We start from the raw sequence: 22,779 nt of genomic DNA, 5'->3' as shown, positions 1-22,779 counted from the left end.
ACAAGCATTGAAGCTTATTTATGCCCTGGAAACCCATCGCACACGCAATATGTCAAACTGTTGCCCCCATAAACTAATAAAATAGCCTTAGACAACTGGCCGAGACAAGTCCTCGCAAAATTTCTCTGCGAAATGCCCGGCTCCATCGAAGCGCAGCGCTGTGCCGACTTGCTTTTAACGCAGTGATGGATCCTATCGTGGAAGCATGTCAGAGAACAGTTCTTTCGGTGTGTGCTCAGACGCCAGTGCCTATGCACAGTGTTCAAGGAGAGCGCAGAATCGAAGCAGGCGGATCTGATGGCAGTTGAAGTAGAGAGAGCTCCGATAGTGAGCAGAAGCAGAAAGCAAAAAGTCGTCGGGAAGGGCGAGGGCTTGAGGCTAGATGGTCTTGCAGTCGAGAGGCCTTGGACACTGGAGCTTTCTGTTGACCAAATAAGAAACGAAGTGGAAATAGAAATTGTCTGCAGAATCCTGACAGGACATAAGTGGTGAGAGGTTTAGGAAGAACTCAGTAACAAGAGAGGAATAATCAAGGTCCGCCATTTGAGACAAGCAGAACGTCGTTCTTGTTGTATGCAGTTGAGACACTGACATTGAAATAGCTGGAGAGACAAAGAATGAAAACCGGCAAGACGAGGATGCTGAGGTTGGCGTAGTCAGTAAAGGTCGGATTGAGAGAGATTTGAAATGTACAGTCCTTGTCAAAATTTTCTAGGCCAAGCCGAAAACGCGCAGGGCGCAAAAAATTCAACGTACAAGCTTACTTCCCGAGCTAGGCTGAAACTTTTTATGTCGGAAAGCAATGGACAACACCTTTCTTGCTGTCATAAAATATTTTGTCACATTTAAAGGCAAAGCTAATTCTTTGAATTATTTGTGGATTGGCCCAGACAATTTTGACAAAGGGTGTACGTTCATTGTTTGTGGAGGGAGCATTAATTAGATGTAAATTCCAAGGCCGAGTGCTGAACCGATTCGGTGTTCAGGGGGTATGATAGATACCGTAATGATGCTGGGAATGAAAAAGAAATGACAAATTTATATCTACCTGGAGAAAAGCCTGTGGGATGTCATTGAGGATGGCTTTGGACACTCAAGATGGAGCTTATCGTTGATAGAATGAGAATCCGAAACGCGTTCATGATGCCGTCCATGCCTCGCCGAAACTGTCATGTGCGTAATGTTCCCAACTCGTTGGATTCATTCAAGACGATATTTTTTTTATTTTTTTTTATGAAGGAGGGGTTCCGAATAACTTTATAAATCTACAGCGGTTGCCGAGTGGTGGCGCTATAGTAGACCGACCTCTCAACTTGGGCATTATAACTTGGGTAAATATAAACACCGCTGAAGTTGAGAGAGAGTGAGGGAGAGAGTCGCTTTACGCAGTCGCTCGAATGGTAGAGCACTGCACGCATTATGCGAAGGTTGTGGGTTCGATTCCCGCCGATTGAGTTTGGGTGATTATTTTCTCAGCTGTAATTTCTTTAAATGTTATCGCGAAAAGACAATGTAAACGGTGTGTGTGTGTGTGTGGGTGCTTTGTTTTCTTTTTCTTGTTTTTTTTTTGTTTGTTTTTTCTAGTTTTTTTTTTTTGTCTTCGTGTTTTAATGTTGACCCTGTATATATTGTACATATATGTCCTGTTAGACCTGTATATTTGTATATAAGTAACCTCTCCTTCTCTCTATCCTCCCTTTCCTGTATAACTGTTTTCCTCATTCCCCACACCCCCCACACCAGCAGGCGTTCCGGTGTCCACCCTTAGGTGTAACAAACTACGCCTGCTGGTGGTCTTTCTTTTTCTTGTTTACGATAGATTCATTCATTCATTCTACTTATTCGTCTATATAAAAACCTTTACAGCATCCTAATTACAATGGTATTAAGGACTGCAACTTTCTTTGTATATCTAGCTAAACAGTTTCATAATAAATATCTTTCTAAAAATTTCGGGGCGTCCACAAATGATAGTATAATACTTAAAAAAAAGCATTGTGTTAGCTGAGCTTTCTCGGTTTAAGAATTTTTTGTGCCCATCTTCGCTACAGCTCCTCGTGTGTAGATTGGGTGTCTCAATTTTTCGTAGGTCGCCACATTTTATTTCATCAGGCTACTTTCAAGTAACTTCGCGTATACGTGGCTGTAGGTATGCACGCGTGGTCCAGTACGTCGCAAATCACTCGCGTAAAGCAAGTGTTTTCTACATTGAATGGGCTTTATGGTCACCGTATTTCTCGACATCGGCTGCTACAGTACCTCTGCAGCTCATTGTATCAAAACTTGTTCATAGCTGAATATCAAACTGTTTTGACGTGCGCAGAAGAATATCGGACGAGACAAAATAAAGGGGAGCGATAGGTAAATACCGCGACTGACAATGAAACGTGCTCCTGCGAAGCTTTCTTTCCCTTACACACCGGCGTTTGCGAAGAAGCCAGCTTGCGGGTCCTCTGGGCGTGCATTCTTGCAAACATCGTTTCCTAGACAGCTTTCACCCCTGCTCCTGCTTTCACAGCCGCTGTAATCTGTAACTCAGTTCCCTCAGCGAGCGCATTAATTTTTCAGCACTAATCACTGCGTCCCGGTGTGTGGTTTATAATAAATTCTCTTTTTTTGTAACCAACACATGGGTGTAAACGGTGAGTTCCGTCTGCTCCACAACAGTGCATACATACCGTTAGGTGGTGCAGAGGAAGGTACTAGCCATGGTCTCGATATCCTGTGTTCTTAAAGGCCCTTTTTCACCCCGTTTCTCCTTCAACTAAGTAGTATGTTTACCCGAAAGGCTGCGCCCAGTTCCGTCGGTCTTGCTTTAAATCTAAAGCTCTCCTACGCCATGCTTCGCAAGGTCATTCATCGCGTCGCAATGACCTTGAGTCGCCGGAGCGCAAGTGTGGCAGGTGTGACATTACGTCACGTGACCCACTGCCGAGAGGCGTCAGAGCTGCCATCCCTCGGAGCCTCGCCGCTGCGGTACCACGGGAATTTCCGAGGGGGTAATGGCTGCTTCGCCAGCGCTTGGTCGCTTAGTCTCGCCATGGATGGCGCACCTTCGCCGGAGCGCAAGCGGTGCAGGTGTGGCCTAACTGTCCTAAATCACTGTGTGCGTAGTCTTTTTAAAACCAAGACAAACAGACATTTTGCTCGCGATAACTAGGTTTGCAAGTGTTAAATGTCAACCATCTTTCTCTTTCTCCTTGTGCGTGCAGGCTCCTTGCTGCGGCGCCACTCGGTGGAGCCCGAGCGGCGCCGAGGGTCCGTGCTCCAGCAGCGCTCACTCGACTCGCTCGACCACCACACCGCCCTCATCCACAGGCACCACCACGCCACGGTCAGTAGGGCCGCCACGCCCTTCTTCTTCGCCTTCTTTGCTTGCCTTGCAGGGTGGGTGGGGCACCCCGACGACGACGTCCGCGAAGGAAAATCCGACACTGGAAATGACTAGCTGCTTTGATCCCCAGGGGAAATTCTTCAAAGCACTTCGTGCGCTACTTCGCCCTTGCGTGATTCTTTGCCTTTATTGTACCTTTACATTGTTTCAGGAATGTTCCCGATATTGATTAGCACTTAATGCAATGCACAGGTTGAGGAAAAAAAACGCGTGTATTTATGCGCGTTGTCGAATTTGCTATCGTCGATCCTCGTGAAAGTACGTATCAAGTCTGTGGAACTGCGCAGTTCTAGTACGCAACCTTAGCCGCAACACGTCAGCGGAGATGGGGATACGTATACACTTCTGCGCAATGAAAATCTTGGCAGGTGAAGCGCTCTCACGGCGAGCTGAAAGCACAATGCCATTAAGTAGCGGTTTTCATCACTTCGTTTTCATCTTTAACGGTGTCAGTTTATACTTCCTCCTTGATATTCCTATGATATGTGCATTTGCCCGTAACTGTCGCGTTTTTAGAAGAATGGTAGTTGTAATGGGTTCTGCAACATGGTTTGAGCCTAGCAAAAAGAAATAGCGTGGTTGTTATCTTAGCAGCCAGTGGCATTTGTGTTACGTGCAGCCATTTTTGCCAAAGAGAAAAACGCTCACAGTTTAGCCACAAAGTTTGCCACGCCCTTTCTTGCTCTTATTTTGAATATTCGCCACTGCTCTGCGTGTTTACGCGTCACGGATCAGTGATCTGCGCTGTTGGGCAGCCTGTTCGCACGCTTCTGGTTAAGCGAAGCGTCGTCTTGACGTCGCCGTGTTAGCGTCGTCTGCTTACGGTTGGCGGCTTCGTCGATGGCGGCACCTTTCGTAAATTAGCACAGTCTGCACAACTCCGACGCACTTCTACGTATCGAGGTTTATTGTTTTTCAACTTTCTTATCACACTTCTCGTAACAACACATCGGTACGGCTAGTGAAAATACCCGCGTATCCAGCTTGAGTGCGCTAACCGTCTGCCGACCGTTTGTCACTGCTGGGGGGGGGGGGGGGGGGGGCAGTCCGAACATCTTATTGAGCATTTCGAAACGGCGCGTTACGTAGCTTTTGAACAGTCGTTATCGGTTGGTATGCAAGAATGTCCCTGTGCAGTCAACATAAAGTATATGAAAGTTTACCACTGCGTTGCGTGGGTACAGTGAGTGCATCGGGATGTCAGTGTCGGACGGGTGAAAAAGCGCTAATGTTTGGGGACACCTTACCACCGACGCTTACAGAAATCTGGGCGTGGTACAGGCAATCGGACTTCCCAGTCAAATGTTTTGGAGCCAAACCGCGATGCTGACGCTGCAAGTGATCACTGAGGAAAAAGAAGCTTAGTATGTATACCTTCACGTGGCACAATGTCGCAGCAAAAACAAAACAAAAAGCCATTACGAAACTCCATCTACCTTAGAGCTCCCCCCCCTTCTCCCGCTTCCTATTTTGCACACTCGCGACACCCGCCCTGCCGTTACTCGCCTCTCCTGTCATTCGCTCCTGTCAACAACCGCATGGGTACGGAGCCGTGCCACGGCGGGGCTTCGTACCCGAAGACCGGTACTTTGCCGCCATTGCTAGGGCGCTGTTGCTATAACCTTCTTCCTGCCGTCGAAAATCGCTTCACTTCCGCCACGCTGCTTGCAGAGCGCTTTTTTTTTTTTACTCCGCGCACGCCATGGAAGATCTTGGCCGTGAGCCGGCTAGTGTAATTATAGGAGGGGCATAGCGTTCGCGCGTACAAGAGGTGTCACCGCTATGCCGCCATGCTTTGCGATTCGATGCACCCCATACGCTGGCGTGTGCACGATCACGCCTGTCGCCTTCTCTGTCAGCGCAGCGCTACAAGCGGCGGGAGAAAGAAGGGTATAAGAGCGCATAGCTTTGCATTCTTTTGATGTGCGCTAGCGCCGTTAATACCGATGGCATTTACGAAATACTTACGGAAATAGCCTGCTCGAAGTGGCTTTGGGGTGGGGGCAAGGATGGAGACAGGGGAGGGCGGAGGCTGGCGTTGGCGGAGGCTGCTTTGGTATGTCTTTAAGGAGGTGAGGCGAAATCGTTCTGTCAGGCTTGCTTAATGTCTGGAAGGTACGCCGCGCTAATTTTTGGTGTAGCTTGCTCTGTGCATTCGCTAGAAATATTCACAGAAATAATTAGATTGGCCGTTTTTCAGCGCCTAATCAGTCAGCATGTTTGCACGATCTGATCCCCGAAAAACCGCTTAGAAAAAAGCACAAACTCTTTCTTTTAAAAACTATCTTTCCTATTGGTGGCCGCTGGGTGAATTGGGAATTAGACAGGGTTAAAAGGAAAAAAAAAAAAGAGGTAGATTCTGCCGTTTACTTTGGGGCTCATATCGCTCTGAAAAAAAAAAAAAAAAAAAAACACCAGCGAACGAACGACGACGAGCGCTACTCTGGCGTTCTCTCTCAGCGCGCCGCCGCCCCCGAGTTTGTCTCGCACGGCCTCGGAATACTACTCTCCCCCTCACGCCTTCATGCTCGCTTTTTCTCTTCTATCTTCGGTGTCCTCTTCGTTTGCTCGGTTACAATGAGGCCTCCGCAGTGTCAGACAGTTTCAGGCCCTTTTCCCCTCCCTTCCTTCAAAACCTCAAAAGAAGAAGAAGACAATGAGACCGACGGCGACGCTAAGCCACAGAACGGGGCGCTTAAGAACTACGCTATGAAACAGTAATGTGACATCTCGTTAGATTGGCATCTATTGCTTGAGGTGATATGCTAGTAAATCAAAGAATGTATCAACCAGGCACGCAAGTTGTTTCATTCTGGTCCAAATAGTCACTTTATTCCAGTGCGTTCACTGCGATCGAAGCGTTTCAATCTAGTTAAAACAGCAAAGCAAGCAGCAACAATAGAAGGAAAAGCTGGCGTTATTTATTTGTGTTTATTTTTCTACAAACTATAAATAGTAGGTGACAGTCACGTGATGAGGAGAAAATGTAATGGGATGATGTGTACGCAAAGGTTGGCTCCTGTAATGAAGCCCAAAAGCGACGATGGCGATGTATCGGCGCAACGGTTTCGTGGCGCAGTTCCAAATGAGCGCTTGATGAATTGAGAGGCGGGATATTATAGCAATGCTACTGGTGTTCTCGTGGTAAGGCTGCATGTTTAAGGTTCCTGCGAGCATTTCTCGGCTACTAGTGAAGGCTCGTTGCTGTGCGTCTGCGTGTGTGTCGGGGTCGCCGCGGGTTTATGCCTCTAGAAAATGGGTAGCATATAAGCAAGAAATTCGGCCAAAGTGTCCGTAGAGGCGGCATCTATGCACAAAAAAAAAAAAGACAGCGCCCACGCACAAAAACACGCACAAGCACACGCTCGCGCGTACGCATGCAGGTGCACGTATATGTGTATGCTTGCGTGTGTTTATATTGAGGCCACTATTTATTAACGGGGCTCTATTTGTAAGACGCTTTCTACAAAGTATGTCACTCGTATTGCTGATGTAGCTAGGCAGTCCCGTTGTCGTGTTAAAAAGTGGCTGACGATCACGATGCTCCCTAATGCGATATTTGGGCGCAGCAGCAGTGCGCTGAGGCAGCACTCACTCGTGGATTCTTTCGACGGCAGCGATGATGAGCCTCTGCTTCGGCGGCGCGAAGTGAGTCTCAGGAAGGGACCGCAAACTGCATCTTAAGCTAACGCACATCATAGTCACGCGCACGCCCCCTCACTTTTTTGCCAAGCGTCACGCCCTCGAACGCCTCGTGCGGGAACAGCATACTGCCCCCTCCTCTTTCCCACCGCACACTTTCGGAGAGCGCTGGATGGCTGAATCGCGCCGCCACGGCGAACCGCCCTCCCCTCCCGATTTCGCCACACTCTCCTCCTTTGCTTTCTAAATTCTTTCAGCGTTCGCTTTTTCTTTCACTTGCCCTCGTTCACCCGCTTACGCTGACAACGCGGCTCAGCCCAGAGACGGCCGCCAAAGGGCTGCGCCCTAAAAAAAGAAGTCCAATCTGCTACGCCTCTCTGCGTCGGTGTCAAGAGGAAATGTGTTCTGCAGAGGTGTCTCCCCCAGGTGTGACACGGACAGACAAGCAGCAAAATTCATTATCGCCGTCGAAAGAACGAGCAGCAGCGCAACACGTAGGAGGCACGTCGATAACACTGTAAAGTCTGTTTCGTGAATGTACGCACAGCACGCGGAAATAGCTTCGTTATGCGCCGCTAAACTAAGGTGATAGGTTTTGAGGGGGGTGGGGGGAAGGGCCCGAAACTGTCTGGCGTGGGGTCCCAACACCTTATCAAACGGGGGGGGGGGCGGGGCTATCAATAGTTTCGCCGTCGTTTTATCGTTCTTTTTGTGGTTTTTGCATATTGTTTTACGCGTTTTTGTATCGTTTGTTTTCGATCACTGTCATAAGGCATGCCTGCAAAGTCGTTTTATTTTCCACTCGCGCGGTGGCTGGCACGCCCGCATCTTCAATTATTCTTTCAATTGCTGCCATTCGATTTAGGCATTTGAGCGCGAAAATCCGCCGACGACGACGCGAAGCGAATACAGCAGCAGCAGCGGTGGTGCGAGCGCTACAAAGGTAGGGACAACCGAACTTATAATTTGAATCGATTTTTCTTTATAGAAACCAGTCGGGGGCCGCACCTACGCTAGACGTTGAGAAATGCGAGCGCTTCAATAAGACACGAAGATGAAAATAATGCGAGAAAATTCGCGCGCCGTAAACAGCGCGGAAGGGGGATTTAGAAGCGACGCACTCAAGCTGTGAACGTTCGAACGAAAAAGAAAGAAGAAAAAACGGCAGAGGGAGCTAGCTGTGAGCTCATTCGATGTTCCGGCAGCTTACCCCGGTTTTCCCAATTTCTCCAGCCTCGGCTGTTTTTTGTTTTGTTTTGTTTTTTCGCTGGGGCAACTTATCACCTGAAAAGCGTTCCCCATTTTTTCGGGCTTTTCGTTTGTCTTGTCGTGTGGGCGCCTTTGCTTACTTGCAACGGGAGGGTGCTCGCTGTTCGCACTTTGTCAGGCTGCAAGGGACCCGTACACAAATGCCCAATGCTGAGCGGCATCGTGTTGTTCCCCGCTCCAACCTGTGCCCGTCGTCGCCCCGTACGACAAAAGGAGCGGAGAAAATCCGGTGGCAACATACGCTCTAGATTTTGCTTTTCTTTTGTTGCCGCACAGAGGGGGAAAAAACGCAGAATTTAGGGCGCGGCATTTTTAAAGCTTGTCTGGCCCGGTGTGGAATGGCTGGCGTAACGGTGCAACGGCTACGCTTATCTTTGTTATTGAAAAATCCAAGGTTCGATTCCGGCGTTTGGGTTTTTAAATTTTTTTTAGCTTTTGATCTTTTGATATTTCTGTTCTTGATTTAGGCGCACAAAACTCCATACTATAGAGTTTTTGGGCGCCTTCAGTGGTCGGTTCTCTGGGTTAGATAACGTTAGATTAGGTTAGATAAGGTTAATTTGGTTCAGGTTACGTTAAGTTATATTACTTTGAGAGAAGCCTAGTAGTGTTTCTCAAATTAAAAAAATCCTTCGGAAGTAGTGTCAGACGCGGCGTTACGCAACAAAACACGACCGGACGTCGCTTTTTTGTTGGGACGAAGAAGCAAACAAAGGGTTCGTTTGCCAGCCGCTGCTCCCGTGGGGATGATATCCCGAATGAGCCGGGTCAACTTCCTAAACGTTTTCACGAGGGCCGAGCGCCAGGCCGGGGAGTACCCTGAACGCAAGGGTCCCGTGGGTCCCTAGCGGACGCACACGATGCCTTCACAGCTGCGTTGGACGCTCCAATTGATAGCCTCTCTTGGCAGGTCGGCTTGGTAACTAATTAACCCCCCCCCCCCCCCCCCCCACCCTCCTTCAACAACGCAGCATTGTAGGTGGATATCGACGAGAGTCAGGGCCCCTAACGGAACGGGAGGTTCTACTGCACCATATGAACTCATTGATCAGGAGAAACTTGCGCTCCTGCTCTGGTTGACGCGGCCGTAAACTATGCCTGCCAACCGCGTTCAACAAACCTTGCGGATGGGCTTTCTGGATCATTAAAAAGCGGGGCGATTTTTTTCCCTTTTACGGCGAAATGGTGAAAGACCCAGATTCTAAACAGCGGTTGTATATGTTCGTTCGTTCAGGCGGGCGTAGCGCTCGTAACTGTGTAGTTCTTTTAGTCGTGTGTATAGCGGGCGAGTTCGTGTTGAGCATTGGAATCGGCGGCCAGTGGCCGAGCTCTGGGGTCTCGCTCTTTTTACCAGGGGCCGAATTCTCTAAAACGACGGGGCGTCGTTTTGAAATGACGGGGTAGCGCCATGCAAATGCATGTGTTCTGGGGTTGGGGCCGTCGCTTTGGGGTTCTCCACAGGTAGGGTGAGCCACAGAAAAGCGCTGTGGCAAGGGCGCGAAGCGACACCCACTGCCCCCCCCCCGCCGTCGTTTCACTTGCCGCTTCGCGCACTTGCCACAGCGCTTCTGCGGCTCACCCTACCTGTGGAGAACCCCAAAGCGACGGCCCCAACCCCAGAACACATGCATTTGCATGGCGCTACCCCGTCGTTTCAAAACGACGCCCCGTCGTTTTAGAGAATTCGGCCCCTGGTCGCTGCCGCCGATCGTTTTGACTTTTCGCTTTCACCAGAAAAACTGATTAGCAGCAGCACAACGCTTTGGCCACTGAGCCACCGCGATGGCACTTCGTGTGCTCTACATCATAAATATTTTGATTGCGCGTGTAGCGTGTAAACAATTTGCAAGCCCTTTCGTTCTGGCTCTTTAATATTGGTGGTAGGCAGGCACGTGCATGTTTTTGCTCTAGCCTAGCATATATCGCATTCTGCGATTAACAGAAAAAAAAAAATAATGGTGCTTGAATTATACGTTCTGCACGTCCAAGAGATTTCGATGGAAGGAACTCGGTTGAGGGTTTAGCATTACCACCAGGAGGAATGGGGAATACTGCAGGGCGTACACGTTATCGAGGATGTATCTCCAAATAACACAGACTCAATATTATGCCAGGGGCGGTGGGGCATTTGCTTGTCTGCCATGGCGCATGCGTGCGGGGATTCGCTACTCTGTGTTGTCGTATCGTGATGCAACTGGCGAAGCGGAATAAGCGAAAGTGTCTTGAAGGGAGGTTCCCGTTTGAACCCATTCCCATTTCGCCCTTCCCGCTTCTTCCGTCCCGTTTCAACCCGGCGCAAAACGACCTTCCCGTTTCGCCCTTTCCCACTTGGCCCGTTCCCGTTTGAACCCATTACCATTTCAACCTTCCCGTTTGTTCCTTCCCATTTCAACCTGGGGCGAAAGAACATTCCCGTTTCGTATTTTGCTATTTAGTCCGATCCCGGAATAACGTACGCAGTTTATGAAATGTTATAAAAACATTTTCATATTGTTTTTCATTTGTTACAATTCAAGTTATACCAATGAACAAATATTTTAATATTTTAAATTAACAAAGCCTAACAAACAAATTAACAATTAACAAATTAACAAACAAAACTTCTAAATTAGCAAACAAATCTTTAAAATTAACACACCAATTAACAAATTAACAACAAATTAAAAAACACGTTGCTTATGAAAACGAAAACAGCAAAATAACTAAATGCACTTAACTAAATGTATTTAGGTCGCGAGGGTCGCCCTGTGTCTGCCCTCGTTTGCACTTGTTCGGCCGACTGACTCTCGTCTCTAGCTTCTTTAGATCCACCCCCAAAACACCAGGCCCTTAAGTTTTATTGCATTAAAGCGACGCCATCATGGCCGTGTCCCGAAAGAGTGTGAGGAGGAACTACTAACACACACGATCAACCAAAGGTTTATACACAAACATATATTTTATCCACACTCTTGAGCTAACTTTAACTCAAGCTTCAAGATATTCCTCAAAGGACGAGTAAATAACTAATAAAAACAAATATTTGAAACCCCCCCTCCAGAAAAGACAACAAATGTTAAAAGTGAACTAAATAAATAAAAACTATCTGATACTCCGTTACCAAAAATGATAAAATAAAAAAGCTCAGAAAAGCGCCGCGGAAGCACAAATAAAAAAAATCGCAAAAACACCCTCACTTTGAAAGAAATCGTATTTGGCGGACTAACACATTTAATCGTTATAATAGCGCAAGTGTACATCTATGTCGAAAAGAAACAGACGAAAACTATAAAAGACAAAAAGATGTATAAAAATAAAGAAACCCTATGTATCTGGATACACATGTCACATGTGGCTATAAAAAATCGCATTCAGGAGAAGCGGCGAAAATTATAAACTTAGCTTTGCGTTTTATGGATTCTGTTTATTCCCGTCACTCTAGTATACTCAATTTGCATATAGAGTAAACCTTCAGAAACTTAAGCAGCGCAGGGTCGTCTCTAGCGTAATTTTTTTAACTACCGAAACTTAAAATTGTCGCGGTAATACTACCTCCAAGGGCCTTTCAGACGTTTAGCGAGAAGACATCATAGTAAGAATATTAGGCAGCCAATCAGCTGAATTACTATTCAAAAGTTCTCTTTGTTTCCTCGTGCAATTTCTTACTGGAATAAGTAACCGAACGGATAGTGAACTCGGTATCGTTAGAAGAATTTTCCCCACGTATTGGAAATGTGTGTTCTTGTTGAATCGTGGTGTTTTAAAATTGGAATACATTACGAATGCATATCGTTGTTCGGACCCTTTTTGCGTTCGGACGTCTTTGCGTCTATTACATATTTATGCCTTTTACTTATTTGTGCTGGGCGTTTTTAAACTACGCCAACCAATACTGATGTGTTTTATGTTCACTCCTGCATGAGCCCAACCAGGCCGTAAAGAATCGGTAAATAAATAAAAAATCTGCCCATTACTCCCGCAGGAACGGCATTAGTAGCCAATTCTCAGATTTATGCACATGTTTTTGCCTTTTTTAAAGTCTTTCCTACGGACATCTTTGATCTAGATCTCTCGAACCCGAAGACAAAGCTACGCTCCAAACAATGAGCATACGAGCGGCTGATAAATAAATTTCTGCCGCACGTACGAACACCAACTGCAGAAAAATCCAATGCGTGCATTACTCAAGACATTGGGTATCTTTCTAGTACACTTTTGCCGCCACAAATTTTGTGTCAAAAGGGCAGTATCGGCCTAAGGCATTCAGAAACTTTTATCGGCCGGAAATATCGGTCGATTCCGGAAAATTTCCTGCATACAAGTTTTCAGTGCATGACCCGTTGCTTGTAAGCACATTTTGGAGAACAGTTTCGAAGACGGTAACTCATATTTTCAGAAATACAAATGGGTTGGAACGATGCGGGTTCAAATGAGAAGGGCGTTTTGGGAGCGGGTTGTAACGGGAAGGGCGTTTTGGGAACGGGCTGAAACAGGAAGCGCCCAAGCGGGAAGGTCGTTTCGGGAACGGGCGCACACGGGACGGGTAAAGCGGGAAGGGCGTTTCGGGAATGGGTTCAAACGGGAAGGGGTCAAACGGGAATGGGTTCTTTCGGGCTACACCCGTCTTGAACGGCATTAGGGCGCCTTCCGCAGTAATTCCTCATTCATACCGGCGACACTACTAAACCCTCAACCGAGTTCCTTCCATCGAAAGCTCTTGAACGTGCCGACTGGCCGCGACGGTCCGCGGAAACGATATTGCGCCCGACTGCACCTTGAACAAGAAAACGTCGCCCCAGAACAGAGTCCGTTTGCCTCACAGTTTCCGCGAGTTTTGATTAGTACGGCGGCTAGGGCCGGGCCGGACTCCGCCTCCGCTCGAGCCATAAAGATAATATACTGACTCTAGAGGGAAAGCGCGCCGCTGAGCCAATGCATTGGAACCGTACGACACATAGTGGCAGACATGATACAACGATTTGAAGGTTGCCAGCTGAGTTTTTGCTTACTAAAAACGGCGAAAGCGATGGGTTGTAATCTGGCAACGTACTACTGTGGCCAACGACTGTGGCGTTTCCGCGTCCGGCTAGCGAAGCATGCCGGGATTAATTGTAACATGGCGGACCACTGGCCAGGCGGATTTTGTGTAGGCGGCGTCGACAGCATTGCGTAGTTTATCTCCTGTGGGTAGGTAACCGACGTGTTTTCGGTTTAGCGTACGTGTGACTTATATGTACTGAGACTATTTGAGCAACATGTGGCAACGCTCACACAACACTTGCGCGCAAGCTCGAATGCGAGTGATCGCATGCGCGAGGACGCCAAGGAGTCAGCTGATCCGTACTGGGCGCACAGAAAAATGAATCTCCGTATGATCTCCGTGCATTTTCGCGCTGTGCCGCTTTATTTGCCATTCTGTGACATTTTGCGAGTCGCTCAAGGCTTTTCAAACGAAGTGAAGTGAACTGTGGCTTTAGCTCATTGTAAAACGTTTATTGACACACACAAAAAAAACATCGCATGGGCCAACGCTGATATTGCCGGTGAGTCGCGGCGCTTTGAAGCACAGGAACGAAAGAGCGCGGTCGATCGCAGGCCAACGGAGTGGAAGAATGCATGCCAAGGGAGTATGCGAAATACAGTCCGCGGCGTGTCCCGTTTTCTTTTCTGTCTGTATTCGTCAAGTTCTAGCTGCTTTCCACCACTTCAAAGGGAAAGCTTGCGGGACTGAATGCGCAGTATTGAATGGGCAGTAATTTACCGCACATAGCGCGCGAGGAGAGAACACTGACTTATTGATTTATTGTGACTGATTAAAAAAGAAACCGCATGTCGTTACCTATTTTTTCGTTCTACCTTCATGAACGATTGCGCGAAAGTTGGAAGCACGAAGAGCTGTAAGAAGTTCCATGAATAAAACAACTGGAACCGAAGGATTATAAAAGCTCTTTTTATTTCTCTTCCAACGGGAACGATCGCTGGCTGCCACTACGTAGCCTGTAGTGAACTTGCGGTAGTCAAGGTCAGATCGGAATCGCTGTTCCGGCGTCAGTTGAGGGGCAATAGATATAGTGCTTAACGTGGAGAAAGAATGACAGCCTCGCAAGCGCTCGGGGAGGCACTTGCTCAGCGCGGGCATCCGAGTTGTATAACTTGTATACGTTTTACACGCACGCAGATCTGAGCCGGAGACTGCACACACACTGCGCAAGTCAGGCGCAAGGGCCTCGCCACTTCCTAGCACACTTAAAAAAAATCGAAACCAAAACTGAACTACGCACTTACTCTTTCTTCGCTAATTAGAGCTTAATTACACTAAACGTTTTTTATAAAGCTAGTTTTAATTACTGAGGCAATTATTTGTAACTATTTTGCTTCAGTTCTTTGTTTTAGTTAAATAATTATGGCAGAAATTTTTAGAAGGCTGAATACAATTGATCTGGCAACCATGGGAATTGTATCATGTCAGCGCCCACGATTCGTACGGTCTCGGAGCTCGCTTTACCCCCCTGGCTCGAGCCCGGCCGTGGTTTGCTCGAGGCAGTTCGTAGTAAGCACGACAGATGGCGCGCCTTCCCCGCGTGCCGGCTTCTCCAGTGCGGAAAGAGTGAACAGTGAGAGCGCATGAGGAGGGAAAAATGACTCTCCGCGCGGCGTGGAACGTTGCCAGCGTGGACTTTTTGTTCCCCCTTTAGAACGAAAACAACGAGGGTGCGCTCAGCGACGTTTCGTGCGTGTGACTTGAAGAAGCACGCCCCGTCGTTTGTTGCCATCGCTGATAGAGCTGCTGATGGAGCGATTCCCGGCATGTGTGCCCTTTTTGAATGGGTGAAGACTGAACGATGAGGGAAATGGATCTCAGTGAACGATTTTCGACGACCTCTTTCATGGAAAAGGACTTGGCCAGAACGCGTTTCCACCCTTGACCCTAATGCCAAGCCGCGGCAAGTGTCGTTGGCCCCTGCCGCCTATTTTGAGACGCCGCGGTTCTTGCAGCAGTTTTAGTGGGAGCTGATACCTCCAAGCCTCTCGCTCAACCCTTCGCTCGGTCTTCTTGATTTTAACACGAAAGTGTTTTATTGCCGGATACACGAATATTTCGCTGGCGGCATATCCGTCACGGAAGTGACGCCAGTACAACGAAGTAAGCGGCCGGTGAAGGGTGCACCCCTGCTATATATTCTAGGCACTATACCCCTGCACACAGTCTTCTTGTGGGGTAGCAACCTTCAGTACTAAAAGTGTGTTATTCTTAGGGTTGTTCGTTTTCGGGTATTATATTCTAACACGAAAATGTTTTATGCCGTGATACCCCAAGATTTCACTGACGTCATATCCGTCACGGAAATGACGCCAGTACACCTTTGCCCAACGTTTTTAGATTAAAGCCCGTACTACATGGAGCGATTTCGCCTGCGAATTCGCTGATGCGGCGCCGCTCGTGCGGCAAAACCACCTTTTTTCGTTGCTGCGGCAAAGTGCCAAACATTTGAAGCGGTCGAGCAAACGCCGCTCGTGCGCCGTGTGCAGCGTAGAGGGGCCGGACCTGCGGCCAATAGCAGCACAGCTCGGCACCACTTGCACGCTTGGAAACCAGATGGCGTTGCTTGTGTGAGCGCGACAAAAGCGTGGGCACACCAAAACGTTTGTCTTCTCTGCTGTGTGTGCGTATATTGATAAAGAATTTGGGATTCTTATATAAAACCGCAAATAAACTTATATTCACCGCAAACCAGGCAGAAACAACTTGCCAAGAAAGTAAAATAAAACCGCCCTTGTTAAAATCACAACAACCTGTGCTGGTGGCAAACTTAATTCAGTCTGCAAACAAGGCGCATCTGAAATGCGAAAATCGCGGCGTTCACAGGCCCCATGTAGACGACAATTCCAGGCATTGCGAATTTCGCAAGTGCGAATGTTCGTTCCAGCGGATTCGCAGGCGAAATTCGCTCCATGTAGAACGGGCTTAACTCAGTTGGGAAAGAGCGCGCACTCGCCACGGCGGCGGAGCGGCCCCATCCTGTCGCCCGCGCAGCGGCGGCGCTGCGGTCGCGTTGAGATCGCTCCTCCTGAAGTCGTCTGCTACTGCTCCGTGTTGAACGGCGCAAGCGAGTTAGCTTTGCTACAGTGTAAAGCCCTTGAAGTAGATTGAAAAAGAGGTAGTTGGATAATACCCAGTGCAGTAAAACAAAAGCCATCATAGTACTCCCGAAAAATTGGGAGTTATTGTTTTCACGTAGCAGGGCTCGTGAGTACTCGGTTAATCGAACAGATTTCGAGACGAGGTGCTTGCTCAGCGTAAACCTATGTTTAATCCAGGTCACAAATTAAATCTTGGAATGTATTTACAAAACGCCTCACTAGTACATAAAAAATGCTACGTCTTATGGAGGAATGCCCTTGGGCTTTTGGATTTGTGGCCGCCCCTCTTAATGCGATCCTGCGCCTAAACGGTGCATTGTTTTCAGGTGAGTAACACTACTGCTTGAGTAATTTTACCAGCGCATTTACTCGAAGAATGCCTCACGTACGCAGTTTGCTTGGCTATGAAATAAAAATGTTGGCTATGAAAAAAAAAAAAAGAGGCTCGTAATGGTGGATGAGCAATAAACAAGCGTCCAACTTAACAAGTCATTTGGCGCTGTTTTCTGTGGAATGGGAAAACAAATTAGCCGACTTTGTACAGGAATAACTGTTATTAGGTTTGCCTCAAACCAATAGGCTACACTTCTACCACCATCCTGAAGAGCTAGTGAATAATCCGAGTTGTCCGGCACCAGCGTGGTGTCACCAGCGTATTGATACATTATCGTAGTTTTAGCAACAAAAGCAAGATCCTTAACAAACAAATTAAAAAGAAGAGGTGAAAAAATATATCCTTGCGGGGCACCACTGTTAAGACTGGTACAGCTACTCAGCACTGATCCAAGTGATACTACTTGAGAATGATACCGAAAGTAATTTTGAAAAAGAGACAAATATGGTACGCGCGCGCGGATGCCTTAACGGTATAATTTTCGCAGACCACATCTTGGTTCACTGTACTGCTGACGGCGGTCCCCCAGGAAAGACATATACCGTTAGAGCTAGCCGCTTTCTGCTGTTCATCAATGAGATTGCCATTGCCGCAAGGCATTTTTTGCGCACGCAAAATAAAAATACACGGTACTCTAGCCTTTGTTCGTCCCAAACCCGAAGTCCTTTACGTGTAAATTGAGTAACATCAGTGAAAGAAATGGTTTCTTGATGGGTACGTGGAGTATGCTGATAGAGACCACGTCCCGAGCTCATTTCGCGAGTATCCGTGTGTATTCCATATTTGCGCGGTCAACATCGAAATACGCCGTTTGAAACGTGAAAAAACGCGCGTACACACCCCGGCGTTCGGTTTTCAGCGCCTCGCGCTTCAAACGAGTAAGCAAACTCGGCAGTTTTTCTTCGCAGACATGAAAAATATAACTTATAAAATTCGCACACCATCCTTGCGCAAACAGAATACAGTGGGACATATAGCCAACGAAATACGAACTTTGGTTGGTTGCGCTTAATTTTTTTTATTGCGGAAGTTTGCTATGCATCATAAGCATCGTAAGGGAAAACTAAATGTGCAGATACACTCCTGAGTGGCATTTAGTCTATAAAATGCAGAGCTTTTTAAGCTTATAGTTCCGCCGCCCAGCGTAATAAGAAAAAAATCTGGGGAAGCTTGCAATAAGTTGCGCAAAGCTTGAAACGTAGCGAAGCTGCAGGATTTCTTTCTACGTGAACACTAAGGACACATCACCACGCAATTGTAGACTGAGTTTGAAATTGTTTATTGACATGCTACGTCGCAGCTTTGCACTGTGCTAGTTTTAGTCATCGACATATGCATCGAGCGACGCGCTCACGAGCGCTCTGCATTTTCTCGCTCCTCGGGGTTTTGGTTCGCGCAAGACTCAAAACTCGACAGCTAGAATGAAAACAAAAATCAAAGCGAAAATACGAAAGTAATACAGCCATTTTTCTTCTTCAAATAAATAATTCTTCATTCTTCAAATAAATAACAACGCATGCCTGTTTTGTCAAAAGAAGTTTGTTAATGCCACGTTCTAATGTGTCTGTCCATTTAGTTTGAAATGCCACACGGAGGCAGGTAAGGATTACATCGTATGGCGTGGGTTCGAATCCTGGAATAATGCTTTGTATCTCGAGTTTTCGCGCGAGCCAGACTGCCGATTTGCTTTAACCGATTTTACCCCTACTGTTAAATCGAATATAGGATACAACGAACGAATTTACTGCCCCGATACTACTTTTAAAACGAGGTTCGACTGCACTGCTGCTGTTATGACGTGCTCGTACCAAGTGATGAGGTGCTACGTTACAAAAAAGTTCTCAAAACCCATCGAAGCGTAATCATGTGTAACAGTTCTACAAATTAATTTATAGCAAGGCACGCACCAACGATCAACAACGAAGAAACGCACAGCGAGCAAAGGACCGTCTGTGGCTCTCGCCAAAGTCGAATCACTGAGGGGAGAAGATTTTGCCGGCCGGCAACAGCCGGCGGCGGCGGCGGCTGCTCGCTCCGCCGATCTCAACGCGACGCCAGCGCCGCTGCGGCAGGGAGACGAGTTGGGGCCGCCTCCGCCGGCGGAGTTTGCAAACTGACCTAATCTAAAAACGTTGCCTTTGCCAAAGCGACCCGCCAGCAGGACGTCGCTGGCCAAGCACACCCACAAAACAGCCGCCGACCCTCAAATCATGATCGGCTGCACATTTCGCTGCACATTTCAATTTCGTGTTCTACTGATTCATATGACAGAGGAATCAACCACAGTTTGTTTGGTTAAGACCCGCGTTCATGTATTACCGGTGTTTTGACAGGTGTGCATGCCCCCCGTTCATATATGCTTCGTATCTCTTCAGCGTTCATCGCAGGAATCATTCAGGCATTCAGGGTGGGTGTCGCACTGTTTTTTAACATTTTGATTAGTTAACGAGTTACTGAAATGGTTAACTTAAAAAAAAAAGCAAGTGAATTTGATTAAAAGATTTTCAAGAATCGGAGTTTTGAAGTCGCTGTAATAATTTCATCGTGGTAAGGGAGCGGGGCGGGAGAGAAAGAACTCATGGCGCCCGAATTAAGGCAGAGGCTGGTGTCGTTGCTTTACCGTCCGAGTAGTGTACGAAATTTGTACGTCTGCCCTTTGCAAGGATGGACATGATCGCCCTTCTGTCTGCCATTCTCCGCCACGCCTCGGCGAGTCACTGGTCTCACCCTGACAATCAATCGTCATAGAAGACTACACCGGCTGGACCCCGACTGCAAGTTTCGGTTACCTCCTGGTATTCAGCGAAACCACGCCACACTGTTTCACCGTCTACGGATTGGCATAGCCTTCACCCGTCGCTACAAGCACCTCATTGGCGTTACGAGTGACCCCGATTGTGAAACATGCCGTGTACCAGATACTATTTCGCATGTTCTCTGCCACTGTCCACGCTACGCGCATCCTGGAGAACAATTAGCGATATCACTGGCCCGTTTGGACTGTCGTGTGGTGTCGGAGGAAGTACTGCTGGGACCTTGGCCATACGCCCAGCGTTCCCACAAGGCATTTAAAGCTGTGCTGACATTTCTGCGCAGCGGCGGCCTTTCAACGATATTGTAGTTGAGGCTCGTCCGGCTGAACACATGCACATATAACTATAGGCATCTTCTGTACATAGCCATTTATTCATTTCTCCGCCATCTTCATCTCTCTCGTCTTCTGTCCACGCTCTTTCCTCCCATTTCCCTTCCCACACACAGCATAGCTGGCCAGTTATACTACCATCAGGCCGACCTTTCTGTGTTTTTCAGTTCAATAAAATCTCTCTCTCTCTCTCTCTCTCTCTCTCTCTCTCTCTCTCTCTCTCTCTCTCTCTCTCTCTCTCTCTCTCTCTCTCTCTCTCTCTCTCTCTCTCTCTCTCTCTCTCTCTCCTAGTTGGTACAAACTCTGCCCCTCCTTAGCGTAGGCCAGCATTTATAGTTCGTACTCTACTGGTGCTCGATCTTCGATTTTGACGTCAGAACCGTCCTTAACCTCGGTTTCGCCTTTTCGTTCGGAGAACCGTTCCACGCTGCCAAAGGCGCGGGTACCCACCCGAGCGACTCGCTCACTGGCGCTTCAGGATAGAGAATCCAGTCGCGTGGAAAAGAGAAGGCGAAGGAATTGCGCGCTGCGTGCTCCGTGAGTCGCATGTGACGGGCGTTTCCTTTCAGACCGGGTTGCTGAGTCGCCTTGCGCTCGGGAATTTCCCCTCTCCAAGTTCTCTCTTCCGGAACGACTGCCTCACATGTCATCATTTGTCAGAGCGAGGCCTCGCCGTGGGCGTGCAATCGAGAGCACAATAGTTTGTGAAGCTCCTATTCTTGCTCCGTGCATGCCGGCCTTTGTTGTGCCATTAATTGCCACTGTACATGTATGTTATATAAAGAACTTAAAAGAAACTAGAAACTCCCGAAGAACGAGGAACAAAAAGAAAACGATATTTTTGGCTGGAGCGAAAACTTAACCGAAACGTTATTTATTATTTCGTTCTGAAGCTAAAAAAAAACAAAAACATTCACGCATGTCCACGACGTGAATCATGACGAGTGGGCGAAGCACTGGGGATCGTTCTTACCGTAAATCACCCGTGGCATTGCCCACTCGCGCACGTAAATGAGTGACAACGCGTGTGTACAGTATATACACTTCCAATCCAGTGCAATTCGATACAATTCATTTTAATCCAATCCAATCCAATGCAATGCTCCTCGCACATGCGCAACACTATAGTGCCAAGAATAGGCCTCCTGCGCTGCCCAGGGGGCGCTGCGCAAGCGGCTTCCGGGCAGTACTTCCGGGTAGTACAAAGCTGCGCAGGTCCCATAGGATCCCGTATTGACAGAAGCAAAATGAGCTCGATGCTCCCGATTGTTTTGCGACATGGTCACCAGCCCATCCTCGACAAGTCATATATCTTCTGGCGATCAACTTGGCATTAGGGGGGAAAGCTTTGCAGCGCTAAATACGTTTACAGCGCCGACAAAAGTGCCGGGACGGTGACGGCGCTCTGCCACTCGCAGGTTCACCGATCGATGGTCGTATGAAGTGAAATTTGAATTGTGAGACTTCTAGTTTAAACTGCTTACTACTCTAGGTGACAAGGACGTTTCTCCAACAGCCGATCAAACAAAAAGAGTGACGCAATCGGCGATGATGGCGCTTTAAAAGCCAGCGAGTCCAGCGGACCGCTGGCTCGCCTGCTGCGGTGCGCCGCTCTTTTGCGTAGACCTGCGCACTATGCGTGCGCTTTCATTAAATAGTGCTCGTTTGCGTCGCCGTTACGAATACATGGTATAGCGTTAGCTTGCCGTTTTGTTGCGTGTCTCCGTGACAAAACGCAGCGAGCGTGAGAAGCGTGAAATCTGTTTTGCGAGTCCGAAATTAGTGGCCGTAAAACAAAGCGGTCGGGACTTAATTACGCTCTAGCATCATATATTCCCAGTTCGCACTTAATAAGCTAGAATGAGGGTCAGCAACGTTTTCAAGTGTAGGGCCGGGTTGCATGAAGCCTACACGGCGGAGGGCTGGACGGCAAATCGGGTGGGAGGGGGAGGGGGGCTTCTAATGCAAAGCGAAAAAATTCAGTTTGGTTCGCTTGCATGCTCCCGCTGAAGCAACCTTTTGAAGTTAACTCAGGCTATATGATGAGCAGCGTTCCGTGTTTATGCTACTCGTGAACTTTCCTTGGTCGACCGCACGCAAGAAGAAAGAACGGTAATCGCCGTCAGGAAGTTAGACCACCCGACCTGGCGATACTGCCCCGCGGCCGCTACGATCGCGACAGCTCGCTCAAAAGAAAGCCCATAAATCGGCTTGTTTGAGTGGATATTATTTTGTTTAGCCTCTGCAACTACTTCGAGGGCTATTTCATACAGTATGCAGTCATTTAAACGCGCCACAAAGCGATTAAACCCAGTACAACCAAGTTTCACTCTGCCTAGTAATTGAAAACGCATGGAGGGCGGCGAGGGTCGTCTGCTTTTGTACTACCCAGAGGCGTCGGCCACTATGGGCGCTGCATGTCGCCAAAACTCCAGCGCAGGAGGCCAGTATATTCTAGGCGCTATGGCAACACTGTGTACACGGGCGCCAAGCCCCGGACAAAGCGAGGACCTAAGGTGATTCGCCACTAAAAATTGCGTTACCGTTTCGGGTTCGAGTGTAATGTTCAGGTATTATTTCAGTATTCATTCCAACTTCTGTGCAGCGAGGTGGGAGATTGCCGCCGGTTCCCTGGCATATGAGTCCCCTTCGTTTAGCTGGCGCCACCTTCCCTTCGGCAGGCCTGCCGCCTGCTTTTCTACTCTCTCCGTCTGTTACCGTGCTCTAGAGCTCTCTAGAACACTATACGTCTGTATCGATGGTCAGTGCTTAGCATCGCCGCCCGCAGTTTACCGCGAAGCAGACGTCGCGACC

General features: G+C 48.1%; 1 protein-coding gene across 4 annotated transcripts in view; it reads left to right on the top strand.

Annotated features, from left to right (window-relative positions):
- Snf4agamma (SNF4/AMP-activated protein kinase gamma subunit) overlaps nt 1–22,779 on the top strand; it is a 345,435-nt gene that overhangs the window by 228,021 nt on the left and 94,635 nt on the right. For all 4 annotated transcript variants that reach the window (XM_077700005.1, XM_077700006.1, XM_077700007.1 and 1 more), the window contains one exon: nt 3,213–3,334. In XM_077700005.1, coding sequence (XP_077556131.1) covers nt 3,213–3,334 — 122 coding nt within the window. The remainder of the gene's footprint in view (nt 1–3,212; nt 3,335–22,779) is intronic.

This window comes from Haemaphysalis longicornis, unplaced genomic scaffold (genome assembly GCF_048455015.1).
Source record: "Haemaphysalis longicornis isolate Haplotype H1 unplaced genomic scaffold, Haemaphysalis longicornis Haplotype H1 scaffold_2, whole genome shotgun sequence".
NCBI classification, from domain to species: Eukaryota; Metazoa; Arthropoda; class Arachnida; order Ixodida; family Ixodidae; genus Haemaphysalis; species Haemaphysalis longicornis.
Note: the sequence above shows the minus strand (reverse complement) of the source record. Positions and strands in the feature narration are given on the sequence as shown.